The sequence below is a fragment of the Pygocentrus nattereri genome, chromosome 6 (genome assembly GCF_015220715.1).
Source record: "Pygocentrus nattereri isolate fPygNat1 chromosome 6, fPygNat1.pri, whole genome shotgun sequence".
Classification (NCBI taxonomy): Eukaryota; Metazoa; Chordata; class Actinopteri; order Characiformes; family Serrasalmidae; genus Pygocentrus; species Pygocentrus nattereri.
The window spans coordinates 15,034,563-15,051,041 of NC_051216.1; the positions used below are offsets into that span (position 1 = coordinate 15,034,563).

The window sequence follows — 16,479 nt, forward strand, 5'->3', positions numbered from 1 at the left end:
TTTTTTTTTTTTGTTTTAATTCCTAGCATATTTGGTTATCTGTTGAAGTAATCTTCAATACGCCTTTTCTTGCTGGGGCTCTCAGAGAAGTGACTTTCCTGGTGACCTGAGTCTGTGTGCCCTGTATCCTCCCAGTCATTCATAGCCTCCAGAAGTGATTCATCCATATCCTCCTCTGAGAATGACCTCTGGAACATCTCAGTGATGGTCTGCTGCTTGGGGTCCTTATAAAGGGAGGAAATGACATGGTCTTTAAGACCCATCAAGGTTCAGCTGTTGCATATAAGTTGTGTGGATGTAATCGTCATTTTACAGAAGTATCTGTAAACTGGTGAATCTTTCAATTCATTACAGTTTCCATTTGTGCAATAATACAGAATTGGAGTTTCATTTTAATAGTGCCAGATTTCTAGTATTTGCAGATTGACAGTTTCTTTTTTTGGCCGTCTGTTTAGTTAGAGTATTACAAATAAAGTTTCATCTAACCTTGCTATGAAAGCTGGAGCACTCTGCCTTGTCTGAAATATTGGATTCAGACAGGCCAACTTGTTCTAAAACGTTCATCTTCTCCTGGATCATAGGCCTGTGGACAGAAAAGAGTGTGACAATGTCACAACAAATGAAGGAAGCCAGATAATATTGATTAAAAAAAGTACCTAAGATTTCATTTACCAGAGGTAGTCATCAGCTGTGCCTCTGGCCACCAGGTAGTGTATGTCCACACTGCTGGTTTGACCAATTCGATGCACTCTGTCTTCTGCTTGAATTAATATCTGTACATATATAAAGAAATAATGGTGGGCAACATGGCAAAAAAAAAAAAAGTAAAAATCATGAAAACTACATGCTTCATGGTGTTTATTAGGGACCTGATCAACTGTAACAGACACGATGCATGTTTTTGTAAAACATAACCTCAAAAACTATGTACAATTACTTTATTCAACAATAGTTTCTCATTCTACACTGCAGTAAATCCTGCAGGAAACCACACAAATTTTGTTGTCTTTATAATGAAACATGCAGTTGGTCACTTTTCTTCAAGCACTGGTTATCTGCACAATAATGTATCATGATAATAATAGTCATAGTCATCTCTACAGCAGTACAACACTTTTTACTGAGCCTGCATACTTGCCTCATTGTTCCATTTTGTCAAGTTCATTTCATCTTCTGCTTTCAAAACTGCTCTTTGTCAGTAACTTCAGAGCCAGATATTAAAGGCTATAGGTAATTATGGCGCTCTTCTATTCTGTGTCTACTTTACTGGGCAAACAGATATGTGATAGGGCCAATCAGCAGGGATGCTAAATCTAATGAGCAAATCTGGGCCTGAAAACTTCAGTGTTTCTGCTATATATTTTACTGCTGCTGCTGCTTCAGAATTTTATGTCATGAAGTGGGGACCAAAAAAAAAAAAAGAATAAATCCTAGAGGAAACAAAATAATCAGGAGAATTTACAGGGTTCAGAGTTTCAAATGAAGATCTACTAAAAATTCTTGAGACAAAATCAGCCTTCCTAGTCCCTCAGGTAGGACTCTAAGGAGCATACTAACCCCTGGGTTCCAGAAGAGCTCTGCAAAAACCACAAGATCTGCAGCATGCAGTGTAAGGCCCATGTTTGCAGCTGTGATTGAGAGCACAGCTACGCAGCTCTGTTGTGAGAACTGAAACTTCTCACACAACTGCTGCCGCTCAGCTGAGGGCGTGGAGCCATCGATACGGATATAACAGACCCCCTGTAGTGCGGGGAGCATCAACACAAAACAGTGGTTAAGAACATTTCAACAGTCCAACATAGGCAAATAATTTATGCAATAAGTGGTGTGCACAATACACATCAATACAAAATCATAGAAGAGTGTGCATATCCCAGAGTCGCGTACAAATACAGGACACAAAAACAGACACGTGCCACTCTAATAAAACAATCTGGACGTTTACCTAATTCACCACACTTGAGATGTCAAACCATTACTGACCCCTTCTTCCCTATTCACACATTTCCTTGAATTTTCAAGTTGTTTGAATTTCTGTCTGGAACTCTTACCTTATCAGTCAGCTCTTTGCTTATGCTGTCTAGGACTCGTTTGTGATGTGCAAACACCAGAAACTTCTCTCGTCCACACTCCAGCATGTCCGATATGTACTCCCTTAGTAAAAGGGTATAAGAAAAACAAGCTCATAGAAAAGCAGATTTGAGGTATTCAATAGTCTCGCAGGTTTCTCTCTCATATTTTTCACTTTTGGTATTGGACTAGTGAACAGGCATTCACTAAATGTTAAGTCTCACATTTCCCAATAGGATCAAGGCAGTCTACTGTTTTTTTTATCCAGCATATCGTCGCTGTCCAATGACAAACAAGTATCTCCAAAATAGAAACTTTACAGGAGAGGGCAAAATCCTTCTTGACTTTCAATGTAAGTTAATAAAAAAAGTTTTTATTATAAGCAACTTTGGAGCATTTCTATAATGTGAGTCCAAAGCTGAGTGTGCACTCTCTACTCTGTTGGAATGTCTGAGTAAACCATGACCAAGTCCAGCGATACTCACATGATGGCTCTGATTTTGGCCTCTGCTGTGTGGTTAAAGAAGACTAGCAGAGCCTCTTTCTCTTGCATCTTCTGTAGAAACACAAACCCAAGTCAGAGAAATCAATAACATTTGTGTAATACAAGTTAAAAAGTATAAACATGGCATCAATCACAACTACACTACAGCTTTGGGGTTATGACATGCAATATAACCTTATGATTTTCAAAGTGCTAAAGAGTTTGTCTTTCTAATTACAATCTAAGGTCACTTGCATTGTGGCGTCCGCTGGCCAGCTCCTTGGCTGCAGCTGAGAGAGCAGCCTTGGTGCGAGCGTTGATGCCATCTGTAGTCACAGTAACCACTTTGCGCTGCTTTGCAGGAAGCTGTGAGAGCACATCAGACTTGAGCCGCCTCAACATCAGAGACTCCTCCAAAAGCAGCTTCAACTCAGTCAGGTTAGAGGAGCCAGAGTAGTCCCAGCCCCAGGGGAGCTACAGAGAGACAGAGAGGGCATGAAAGAGGGAGAAAGAGCAATATTAAATGTTGGGAATGGACAATATCCTAGTTACGGTGACATTATTTATGGTTATATCCATATCATTTCAGAACTGAACATAGAGCGGTGAAGTGACCTCATTTAAACTGATTAAAGCCCTTGAGCATTCAAGGGTTCCAGTACCTGTTTAGCATCGCAGTACCTCACCCCAAAGTCATGGAAACGGGGGAAGAGCGTGGGCCTCACAGCCAAGATCTGAGTGTAGAGCTCAGCCGGACGGGACATGGCAGGAGTTCCTGACAGTAGGACTACTCTCTTAGCTGCCTGCCACATTCACACAGCATGAGACAGGAACAAAAAACAATTTAGTAATGCAGAAAGATTAAAAAAAGGCAGCAGAACAAACAGAGTAATTTACAAAATCGTTGAGCATTTGAGTAGACTAAGTGAGGCTTCAGTGCGAGACACTATGAGCAAACTTTCATAAATGGTTCTGAGTCAGTGCAGACTAATTGTGCCTTTGTGTCTGGCGCCTGTGCACCCTGGAGATAATGGAGGAATTCATCAAACCTTCAGTAGAGAAAGAGAAGCCCTGCAGCGAGCTGTTTTAATGTTCTTCAGGAAGTGGGATTCATCCTGTATATGCATGAAAATACACAAACAAGAATGAAAGACATCAGGCAATGTCCATACAATATATTAATACTAATTTAGAGACTAGTTAAACTGTTAGATTGTTTTTTGTTTCTTTTCTAGTTGAAAATAAGTTAACACATCTTATACAGTGAACATACTTCTAGACATTTTACTGCATATTACTGTTTATTAGCTGAGTTTAACATATAAGGAACATGTGTGCATGTTTAGATTTTACCAATATGTTAAACTCAACAAATAAACTGTAATTATGCAGGACAATTAGCAGAAAAATGCCATATTTAAGTTTGTTCCCTGCAGAGAATGTGTTTACTTACTGTCAGTTCGAAAATCAACAAAACATTTAATTTGATCAGGGGTGTTAAAACTTTGGCATACAGATGTTTGAGTGGACAAAATAAGTTCATCATGTATTTATAAGTTTATAAGCATGTATTTATAAGTTTCAATAACGAACTGACATTTTCATTGTGTGATTATGTATTCACTTGAACCTAAACATGAAAATGGTGTAATTTCCATTGATTGCAGGCTGAACAGTTTGCACTTCTCCTCCTGAGGCCCAGGGAGAGCAACAGTGGCTCCTCAGCTGCTGCCTTCCTCACTCCCATACCACTATGTTACATCTTGCCTCAATGGGAACATTAGATTTCCACTTTGTTGCTTTTGTTGGTTTGCTGCTTATTGGTTTATCCATAGTTCTCTCACAAGTGCTGTCCAGTCTGCTGAAGGCGTTCTCCTATGCTAACATTAATGACATTACTGATATTGCTGGCATCAGCGCTGTGTTTTATTTAAAACTCAGACATTCAGTGATTAACAATTAATCTTTGTGAGGGACTACATTCAAGTAGTGGAAAACTGAGTAACAGTTTTAAAAAGTGCATGTTGTACTTCTATACCTCAAGAAAATATTGGAGGCTGGCCAAACAGTTCATTAGATAGAGATCAAGAGGGCTATATCCTGTCCCATCTCAGCCTGTATGACACCCTCATCGAGCACTACATTTCTTGCCTTCCCTAAGCCACATTTAACCTCATATCCTCTTTCGTTTCATAAGACTACAGCTAGAAAGGGCAGCATACCATGATGAGCACACTGAAAGGGTTGGCTAAATGCTGCTTGTCCATCTTGCTGAGGAGGTCATAGCTGATGATGTTGACCAGACCAGAGCGAAGTTTGTCTTTGCCCTTCACCACCACGTTAATGCGGTCTGCTGCTACCGAGGGCAACCAGCGCCGAAACGCCTGACGCAAAACATTCAAGAAAAGAGAAACAGAGTAAATATATTACTGAGCATAACACACTTAATCTACCAGATTTAGCAAATGCTATGACAGACCAGGGCACATTTCACAGAACATTTCTGTCAAAAGGCTGTTTAATAGTAACAGCTCTGTAAACATGCTTTAAGGGATTAAATTCTTAGTCTTTTGTCAGGTACATAAAACTCTTACCTCTGCCCATGTGAAGCGTACAGAGGATGGAGTGACTACCAGCAGTGGCCACTCTTTCCTATAGTAAGCTGCAATACAGATGGCTTGTACAGTCTTTCCCAGACCCATATCATCAGCCAGGAGCAGACGGCCTTCTCTGGACACTGCAAAGCTTTACATAAAAGGATTTACATACGCAGTTTACAGCTATGAATATTTTTTGCAGCATCTTAATAATCTTACGAACTGACAGTATTAGCTGACATGTTTATTTGGTTTATATCCTTTAGCCACAGGAATCACTGCAGGCTCCACAATAGGATATCACAATACTTGAGCCATGATACGGCTAAATTGCAGTTTGATATTAGTGTTCCTGATTGTTATCTGGACTGAGGATCAAATATAATCCGACCGTTTCTAACAATTTCTCCACAGACAAAAAACAGTCTAGCAACGGCCTTAGTACAAGAAAATATGATCAATTAGTAGAAGAAGAAAAAGAACTACACTGATGCATGGGTCTCTGTGTGCTGATTTTGTTTTTAAACCTAACATAATACATAACAAAAACAACTGTTGGAAATGAATCATGTTATAAATTAGTTTGTACTTCTCATTTATCTGACTGACATGACGAAAGAGAGACTGCAGTGCAGTGCAGTGCAACCAAAGAAAAAAAAAACAAACTATGAAAACACTTCACATTAACTTCATCCAATGATACCGAAAAAGCAAAAACCGAGCGCTGCAGGCAGCACCACTGCCAGGCGCAAGTGTTCAAGAGAAAGACATCACGGTGAGATACTAATCTCTTATTAAAACCATAGTCAAAAATGAAAAACCACTGTCTGTTTTTCAGCTAAGTCTGTTCTAGTTTAGCAGAGAGAAATCGCCGCGCTGACTGAAGGGACAAAATGTATTTTGAATCCGCTCGGCTAAACTATAGTTATCAGGGTTGCTTGTCCGCTACTGTACACAGATGTTTTTAGTTTATTTTTGTTTTACGTGTGATGAGTTGAAGTAGGTCCCCATATCTGACACGGCTAATTAGTGGACCGTGTGTTTTGTAAGGTCATTAGAGGAGTAAAACTGCCACAGAACATTTGTTCGTTATTTTATGGTTTCCATTGTTTCGTGAGAAATGTAGAAAATTTTGCTGCAGTGTCCTTGGTACACTGTAAAAAGTGGCTCGTCAGATCTCAAGTCAAGTCAAAGTTTATATATAGTGCATTTTACAACAGGTGTTGCCACAAAGCAGCTTTACAGAGAAATTCAGGTCCAAGCCCCCATGAGCAAGCCAATGACGACAGGGGCAAGGAAAAACTCTCTAAGAGCAAGAAGAAGAAACCTTGAGAGGAACCTAGGTTTCTTCCTCTTGATCCGCTTACGTGGTAACAAGCAATCGAGCTAGTTTTATTCAACTCAAAAAAAATGCTTTGATTTAAAGTATCGTTCATTCAAAGTATTTATTTAGGTTCAATTAAACTAGTTAATTTACTTACCACATGAAGTCATTTTTTAAAGTAGATCTGACAAGCCACTTTTTACAGTGTAAATTTTTTTTTAGAAAATATGAATAAGATTGTGTATGTGCTTTATGTTTTTTGAATATTCCTTATTTTTTTGTAATTTGCTGAATGAAACAATATTACTGGACTAATATGTGCCGCTTCCCAAATAATTGATTTAATGAAGTTTTTAACTGACCAATTAATCAAGTATGAAAAAATAGCTGTTTACTGCAGTCCTATATTATACTTGTGTGTGAATCTTTTTCTCCCACTCCTTAATAAACTTCAAAAAACAACTTGCACGTGAAAGCATATTAAATGCAGCAAGACAACCACAAAGACAAACAATGAAGGCCACATAGCTGGATACAAGTGAAACTTACTTGACACCATACAGCTGGAAGGGCATGAGGCTACGTGTAAGAGTGGGGTCAACACTTGAGAGATCAGCCTCAGGGATCTCTTGAGCTTTAGACTGGCTCTTCTCAAACTGTGAGGAGAAGGCCTGCAGCACTGCACGTGGCAGCGGTTCAATCTCCACAGCTGAAATGTCGTTTAGAGCCTCCACTGGTCACACAGATCACCAAAAAAAGCAAAAAGACAGCTTATTCTGCAACTTCTGCACTGAAAGTTGTAAAATGAAGAACTACATTAGACAGGGGTGCCCAAGTCTGATCCTGAAGTGGTATCTAATACTAGATCAGCATTCCTAGCTTCATAAATATGGGCCCAGATCCAGATTTGAGCCAGCTGTGTTTGTAGACCACCAGAACCAGGTTTAGCACCCCTGTCATAAACTATTTAGCACTGATATCAGATAAGTATTACTTTTAAATCCATTCCATTTTCATAAGAATTATACTGCCAATAAAGACCTAATAACCATCTCAATAAAGTACTCCAATCAACACATTTGTATGTACTGTTTCATCTCAGGATGCTTTATCTCTGCTTAAGGCTTTCAACTGTTAAACTGAATTAAATACTCACTCAATTGTCCATATTCCTCAAGCAGGAAACTCCATTTTCTTGTTTTCATATCTTCAATAAAAGAAAGCAATTTAATTCACATACTGCACTGATTTGTTAAATTTAAACTCAAACTGATAAGTAACTGATTTTCAGTTATAAGCATTAAATGGGAGTCATTAACCATCCATCCATCTTCCGCTTCTCAGTGTAATTAATCTTGTTTCTATAATATTATTATTAAGTTCCTTAGCCAAGCTAACTCTCACCTAAAAATAAACTGAACTGCAAAAATTACATTTTTTTACTAACAAACTGATTAGACACAAAAACTCACCATAATTCCTTGAAGGCATCTGTTTGAAGATACCTATAACATCTGCATGGTATCCAATATCTACTTCTAGGCGAGAGCGGGAGATGAGGGTGCATTTGCCCTTAACTGTGGCCCCAGGCTTCTGCCAGCCTTGGCATAGTTTCATCAGCGCAGCCAGGGCAGCGGCGTCTTTGGGGCGGCCACTGGAGGCAGACAGATCCAACCCCTCCATTCCTTCCAGGGCTTTCAGAGATACAGAAGGGATGCCTGCTGCCTCCTCCACTAAGAGGAGAAAAAAATACACAATAAGATGCATCCTTCAGCTCCTGACACTCAGTAGTACCACAGAGCTTCACTTACCAAATGATTCACACAAAACTGTAAAACATTTTTACATTTCTACTGTGGGCTTATTACTGTAGCTTGTGTAGAAAGCACAAAGTGCCTGTTAACAGATGTGTTATTTGGAGGGTGCAATTAAGACCTACTCAATAGTTTATAGTCCTCAAGGCTGAAGTTCCACATCTTGGTGGCAGGGTCTGTAAAAAGAAGCATTTCTTTGAGTAATCAAGTTAATATAATAGTCACATTTATGTATGAAACTAGATTGTCCAAATGCAACTAATACATTAAAACCTTAAGAGGAGCTCAAAAAAGGAAATCTATTATTCACCACAAAAAGCCTATTAGAATGCAAATGTTAATGCAGAGTACGTGATTTAACGTGCACAATTACTGCAAATTTCCATTAAAATGTAATGACTTATGCCTGCTTCATAAATGTTTTCAGATTTCTGTCCTTCATACACCAGCAGGCAGGGAAAATATAAAGTGCAGGATCATTCCCCCAGCAATGTGCACTTTTACATAAAATAAAGCATAAATGTAGACTGCGCAAAAGATACAGCATATTTTATATTTTATTTTTTCCAATATGCTTCTTCTTCTTCTTCTTTCGGCTGCTCCCTTTAGGGGTCACCACAGCGGATCATCTGCCTCCATCTTGCCCTATCTATTACCTCCTCTACTTTCACACCAACCATCTCCATGTCCACCTTCACTACATCCATAAACCTTCTCTGAGGTCTACCTCTTCTCCTTCTACCCGGCAGCTCCATCTCCAACATTCTGTGCCCAATATATCCACTATTCCTCCTCAACACATGTCCAAACCATCTCAACCTGGCCTCTCTGGCTTTATCTCCAAACTGCTCCACCTTCACTGTCCCTCTGATCTGCTCATTTCTAATCTTGTCCATCCTTGTCACTCCCAACGAAAATCTCAGCATCTTCATCTCCGCCACCTCCAGCTCAGCCTCCTGTCTTTTAAACAGAGCCACAGTCTCCAAACCATACATCATAGCAGGACGCACTACTGTCTTGTAAACCTTCCCTTTCACTCTTGCTGCTATCCTTCTGTGACACATCAGCCCTGACACCTGTCTCCACCCACTCCATCCTGCCTGCACCCTCTTCCTCACCTCTTTTCTACACTGTCCATTGCTCTGGATGGTTGACCCAAGATATTTGAAGTCATCCACCTGTACGACCTCTACTCCTTGCATCTTCACCTTTCCACCTGCCTCCCTCTCATTCACACACATGTATTCCGTCTTGTCTCTACTGACCTTCATTCCTCTCCTCTCCAGTGCATATTTTTTTCCAATATGCTAAATTTAGCAAATAAACAGAAACTGTGCACTATAATTTGCAGAAAAATGCCATCTTTACATTTGCTCTCTGTCAAGGGTGTGCTAACAGTTTCACTTAGAAAATAATTTTTAAAAATCTAACTTCTGCATACATCTGTATGCTAATACTACAAGGCCCAATATGAAGTCAATGCTGATATGGTGACTGTACAATCTCCATAGAAAAGCACTGCCAACAGAGTCAGACACTCTGGAGGAGCTGCATGCGAGCCCAAGGTCACCATGCCCAATGCCAAGAATTGGGTAGAGGGTATAAAAGCCCCTTCCTCTTCATTATCCAACCTCTGTACCACACCTTATTAACACTCTTGTGGCTGAATACAGTCAAATACTCACAATAATGTAAATGTCTACTGTAAATCCCTCCCAGAAGAATGAAGGCTGTTACTGCAGCAAATAAGAACACACTCCCTTGGAATTATAAAAGACATGCTGGATGAGTGGGTGTCTGGAATAACGTTTCTCAGTGTAAAATAGCAAAGAACTTTTGCTTTTCATCATCTACAGAAGGTAATATCATTAAAAGATTCAGAAAATCCAGAGAAATCTCTGTATGTAAGGGACAAGGCCAAAAACCAGTATTTGATAGCGATGATCTTTGGGCCCTCAGGCAGCACTGCATTAAAAACAGACATGATTCTCTAGTGGAAATCACTGCATGGGCTGTGGAACACTTGTGAAAACCACTGTCTGAGAACACAGTTCATCACTGCATCAACAAATGCAAGGTAAAACTTTAAATGCAAAGAAGAAATCATATATAAACAGGATCCAGAAATGCCACTGCCTTCTCTGGGCCTGAACTCATTTTAGATGGAATGAGGTGAAGTGCCCTATGGTCCAACAAATCAAAATTTGAAATTCATTTTGGAAATCATGGACACTGTGTCCTCAGGCCTGAAGACCATCAGGCTTGTTATCAGTTCAGCATCTAAGATTAGACATCTTTTTCAGGGAAGGCCTTAATTTCTGCAAGTGTAAATGTAAAATCACATTCTGCATGTATTAGAACAACACTGCTCTATGGTATTGAAGAAAAAAAAAAGTTAGGGTGCTAGACAGACTCGTCACACACTGAAAATATCTGGCGCATTACGAAACGAGAAATACAACAAAAGAGACCCCCAACTGATGAGCTCCTGAAATCCTACAGCAAGCAAGAATGGGAAAACATTTAAGTTTTTAGAACATTTACAGAGTGTAGCTAAAAGAAGATGTGATGCAATACAATGGTAAACATGACCCAGAACCTGCTGGAACGTGCTGCTGCTATCAAGTTCAAAATGGGCAAATTTTTGTTTTTTTACATTTCTCAGTTTTAGCATTTGATATGTTGTCTTTATATATTTGATATGTTGTCTTTACACTATTAATAAATATACACAAATAAATATATAAAATAATTGCATTTGTTTTCATTTACATTTGGCACAGTGTCCCAACCTTTCCTGTCCCATAAATTCTTTAGCCAGTTAATTTGAAATATGAGTCTGGATATTTATTTTATCTTTCTTCCCTATGCCATGCCACTCAATTGGCAATCTTCTATGGCTCCAATGATCATTCAGGTCGCATCTCAAAAAATGTATTTATTCTTACTTACAGCGTCCCAGTGGTCAACTACTTATTTTGTAAAGTTACAAAGCATGATGAAAATCATTTTATACGCGTCTGCAATCAAATTACTTTTATTTTTGAAAACACTGATATAAACTTTTTAATGTAAGACATCTTAAAAGCTCAAAACCTCACATTACAAATATGTTGCAGATTATGCATGTTTAAACATATAGATCTGCATTATGTGCTCAAGAGTGAATTTCTAGTAGCAGTTAGGTCTTCTTACCATAGTTTCTGGATGGTATATTCTTGAACACCGCGATGAGCTCTGCATGGTAGCCGACCTCTACTCTAAAACGCTCCTCTGAGTGTGGCACACATCGCCCCCTCACAGACACAGCTGGTTTCTTTACAGGCCCAGCAGAGACCCTGTCTGTAGGTTTAGCTGTCTGCTTCTCAGAAGTCTGGGTAGCCATCCCCTGGCTCTGTCCATAGAAACTGCCAGCCTCGAAAGCTGACTTCTCTCCATCAGATTTGGGCCCAGGAGGGTTGAAACTAACTGAAGGAGTCGATGCCTGAGACTCATTACTTGGAAATGGTCTTTTAGGGAGGGGAAGAGGATCTATGAGCTGGGCCTTAGAGAAGAGAAACACAGAATACAACTGGGTATGTAGATTATTACTGAAGGACACGATGGAGCCACATATTGTTCATACCTGTCTTGCAGTGGAAGTGCTGCTTGTTGAGGGCTTGCTTTCCCGTTTTACAGGAAAAGGTGGTGTGTACTTCGTTAATGGCCCTTTTGAATGGGACAGATGAGCTGGGGAGACATGCTGCTGTGAAAACAGTTCGTTTTGAGCAACCGGAGCTTGTAGATTTCCCTGTGCAAGTCTCTCAGCTCTTCTCGCAAGTGCTCGCTGTCTGTTTTCCTCGATTTTTTTCTGCTGTTCCGGGGTCAGATTGCTTGACATCCCTGCTAGAATAAATCCTCCACCTTCCTCTGTACCAACAGCAGCTACTGAGACAGCTGGCTGTGCGCATCCAGCCCGCCTTAAAATAAACAGATGCAGACCCACTGTAGATGTAGATAGTCAGTTAATTAGCTAGACACCGCGTTTAAAGTAAAACCTGAATCTGCCGCACTCTGTGTGTGAGTGTGTGAGTGTGTGTGTGTGTGTGTGTGAGTGTGTGTGAGTGTGTGAGTGTGTGTGTGTGTGTGTGTGTTTACATCGGCTTCGTCGTAAAAGCGCAGCAGCTTCTGGTTAGCTCTGAGCTGCAAATCAACTCATTAACTCGGTTTGTCATGTGCTAAACCGGGCGATAAAATGATATCAAAACCCCGCTTTGCGCTGATAGAGCAGGATAAATGGAGGAATGTTTAAAAACGAATAACTAACAGGTTTAATCTTCGGTCGGGCTCGCGCCGCCAGCCAGCTAAAGTTTTCAACTCCAGCACGTCACAACCGGACATGACGTTGGACAGGGTGTGACGTAAAATTGGGACTTTATACAATTCACAAAACAGTTTAATACGGTAATTTACTTTATTTACTTTTTATTTATTATTTCATTTTCTGATTGATTATTTCTGGTCTCTCTCACCTGGCTGTAGCTTGTTTCTCAAAAAAAAAAAAAATAACAATACGCGCGCGCGCGCACGCACGCAAACACACACACACACACACACACACACACACCCAAAAAAGAAAAAAAAAAAAAAAAAAAAACCCACCTGCCTGGGTTCGATTCCCCGGCCGGGTGACTGGGATCCTCTCTGTGTGGAGTTTGCATGTTCTCCCCGTGTCTGTGTGGGTTTCCTCCGGGTTCTCCGGTTTCCTCCCACAGTCCAAAGACATGCAGTCAGGCCAATTGGACGTGCTAAATTGTCCCTAGGTGTGAGTGACTGTCTGTGTCTGTGTGTCTGCCCTGCGATGGACTGGCGACCTGTCCAGGGTGTATCCTGCCTTCCGCCCGAAGACTGCTGGGATAGGCTCCAGCTCCCCCCGCGACCCTGACGGAGAAGCGGCTTAGAAAATGGATGGATGGATGGATGGATATACCCCACCTTTTTTATTTCTGTAAGTGCACCAACCTTCCAAAAAGAATTTCTATAATAGGTTAATTAACATATCATTTAAGAAATGAGACACATTTCTGACGTTTAGAAACAAGTAGTTTGCGAGCGCAGACTATCCTACTCACATATATATATATATATATATATATATATATATATATATATATATATATATATATGCATACACGCTATATTGCCAAAAGTATTTAATCTGCCTTCACACGCATATGAATTGAGTGACTTCCCATTCTTAACCCATAGGGTTTAATATGATGTCGGCTCATCCTTTGCAGCTATAACAGCTTCAACTCTTCTGGGAAGACTTTCCACAAGGGTTAGGAGTGTGTTTATGGGAATTTTTGACCATTCTTCCAGAAGCGCATTGCGTTTGGTGATGCAAGGCTTGGATGTAGCTGCTCGGCATTGGAAACTGCCTCCGCTGACCCCGTTCTGGCAATATATAGTGTAACTTATCCAGGACACCACACACAATGCTGCCTCTAAAATACTACCAAACTGGAAAATGCAACTCCAGGCATTACAGCTATTAACACAGTAAACATAAAGGGCACGTGTGAAATAGTGTGGTGGTTGTTCATTACCTTGTTCTTTAATTTATTTACGGTTTATAAATGGTTTCTAACAGTTTGTGCAGACACATGCACATTTGTGGGCTGCTGGAGGTCATTTTGCAGGGCTTTGGCAGTGCTCCTCCTGTTCCTCCTTGCACAAAGGCGGAGGTAGCGGTCCTGCTGCTGGGTTGTTGACCTCCTACGGCCTCCTCCACGTCTCCTGGTGTACTGGCCTGTCTCCTGGTAGCTCCTCCAGCCTCTGGACACTATGCTGACAGACACAGCAAACCTTCTTGCCACAGCTTGCATTGATGTGCAATCCTGGATGAGCTGCACTACCTGAGCCACTTGTGTGGCTTTAATTTATTTATTATTAATTGAAAGGCTTTAATTTATTTACAATTACATATAGCACTATGCAAATGTCAGAGACCACCTTTTGTTTTTTAACCAGTCAAAAGCAGTCATTAAATACAAATTATTCATTTTTAGGAGATATTTCTGAGGAGATTAGATATAAAATAATCCATGTGCACAAGGACAAAAAAAGCTAAAGGAAAAAAAATGTAACTTTTCAAAGTGCAGTTCAAAACGTCAAAAGTTATAGAGAGAAAAGGGGCTCTTAACAACCATGCAAGACCGAGTAGCTTGCCAAAACTGTCCCTATCAGCACTTAAAGCTTTCATCTTTAAGAGAGGAGAAAATCAAGCTCCGCTCTTACCACAGATCTTAAAAAATCCACAGGTGTTTCTGTCCATCCTTCCATTGTGAGTAGACAACTCAACACTAAGGGTCTGAAATGATGTGCAGCTGTCAAGAAGTTATTGAGAAAAGTAAATAGACAAAAAAGAAGAAAACCTGTAAATCAAACAAGGAAGCTGCTGGTGTTCTCAAAACAATGGACTGACCACCCCCAGAGGCCAGGCCTCAACATCACAGAATGTGTTTGGGACTATAGCATAAACTGCAACCAGTTTCTAAGACTGAACTTTGTACTTTTTTGTGGACGAATACCCCTGCAGATCATTCAAAAAAGAATGGACGCAAAGGAGGGAACGCTAAATACTGAAAAAATACACTGCTCAAAAAAAATAAAGGGAACACTCAAATAACACATCCTAGATCTGAATGAATGAAATATTTTCATTGAATACTTTGTTCTGTACAAAGTTGTATGTGCTGACAACAAAATAGCACAAAAATCATCAATGGATATCAAATTTATTAACCAATGGAGGCCTGGATTTGGAGTCAAAACAAGTCAAAATGAGGCTCAGTATTGTGTGTGGCCTCCACGTGCCTATATGACCTCCCTACAATGCCTGGGCATGCTCCTGATGAGGTGGCGGATGGTCTCCTGAGGGATCTCCTCCCAGACCTGGACTAAAGCATCCGCCAACTCCTGGACAGTCTGTGGTGCAACGTGGCGTTGGTGGATGGAGCGAGACATGATGTCCCAGATGTGCACAATCGGATTCAGGTCTGGGGAACCGGCGGGTCAGTCCATAGCTTCAATGCCTTCATCTTGCAGGAACTACTGACACACTCCAGCCACATGAGGTCTAGCATTGTCCTGCATTAGGAGGAACCCAGGGCCAACCACACCAGCATATTGTCTCACAAGGGGTCTGAGGATCTCATCTCGGTACCTAATGGCAGTCAGGCTACCTCTGGCGAGCACATGGAGGGCTGTGCGGCCCTCCAAAGAAATGCCACCCCACACCATTACTGACCCACTGCCAAACCGGTCATGCTGAAGGATGTTGCAGGCAGCAGATCGCTCTCCGCGGCGTCTCCAGACTCTGTCACATCTGTCACATGTGCTCAGTGTGAACCTGCTTTCATCTGTGAAGAGCACAGGGCGCCAGTGGCGAATTTGCCAATCCTGGTGTTCTCTGGCAAATGCCAAGCATCCTGCAGGGTGTTGGGCTGTGAGCACAACCCCCATCTGTGGACGTTGGGCCCTCATACCATCCTCATGGAGTCGGTTTCTAACCGTTTGTGCAGACACATGCACATTTGTGGCCTGCTGGAGGTCATTTTGCAGGGCTCTGGCAGTGCTCCTCCTGTTCCTCCTTGCACAAAGGCGGAGGTAGCAGTCCTGCTGCTGGGTTGTTGCCCTCCTACGGCCTCCTCCACGTCTCCTGGTGTACTGGCCTGTCTCCTGGTAGCTCCTCCAGCCTCTGGAAACTACGCTGACAGACACAGCAAACCTTCTTGCCACAGCTTGCATTGATGTGCCATCCTGGATGAGCTGTACTACCTGAGCCACTTGTGTGGGTTGTAGAGTCCGTCTCATGCTACCACGAGTGTGAAAGCACCACCAACATTCAAAAGTGACCAAAACATCAGCCAGAAAGCAAAAAGGTACTGAGAAGTGGTCTGTGGTCCCCACCTGCAGAACTACTCCTTTATTGAGTGTGTCTTGCTAATTGCCAATAATTTCCACCTGTTGTCTATTCCATTTACACAACAGCTGTGAAATTGATTGTCAATCTGTGTTGCTTCCTAAATGGACAGTTTGATTTCACAGAAGTTTGATTTACTTGGAGTTATATTGTGTTTAAGTGTTCCCTTTATTTTTTTGAGCAGTGTATATCTTATACATATATATGTTTAAATATCGCTGTTG

General features: G+C 41.1%; 1 protein-coding gene across 1 annotated transcript; it reads right to left on the bottom strand.

Annotated features, from left to right (window-relative positions):
- Window positions 1–13: 13 nt before the first annotated feature.
- On the bottom strand, window positions 14–12,653 carry smarcal1 (SWI/SNF related, matrix associated, actin dependent regulator of chromatin, subfamily a-like 1). Its single transcript, XM_017691572.2, has 18 exons — window positions 12,596–12,653; window positions 11,915–12,248; window positions 11,485–11,833; window positions 8,415–8,465; window positions 7,948–8,208; window positions 7,632–7,682; window positions 7,025–7,208; window positions 5,149–5,299; window positions 4,777–4,938; window positions 3,604–3,669; window positions 3,217–3,357; window positions 2,810–3,028; window positions 2,556–2,626; window positions 2,052–2,154; window positions 1,558–1,740; window positions 673–773; window positions 487–583; window positions 14–224 (listed from the first exon to the last, which is right to left on the bottom strand). Exons 2-18 carry the CDS (start codon window positions 12,167–12,169, stop codon window positions 36–38), a joined length of 2,634 nt encoding a protein of 877 aa, XP_017547061.1. The 5' UTR covers window positions 12,170–12,248; window positions 12,596–12,653; the 3' UTR covers window positions 14–35.
- Between the last annotated feature and the right edge of the window lie 3,826 nt (window positions 12,654–16,479).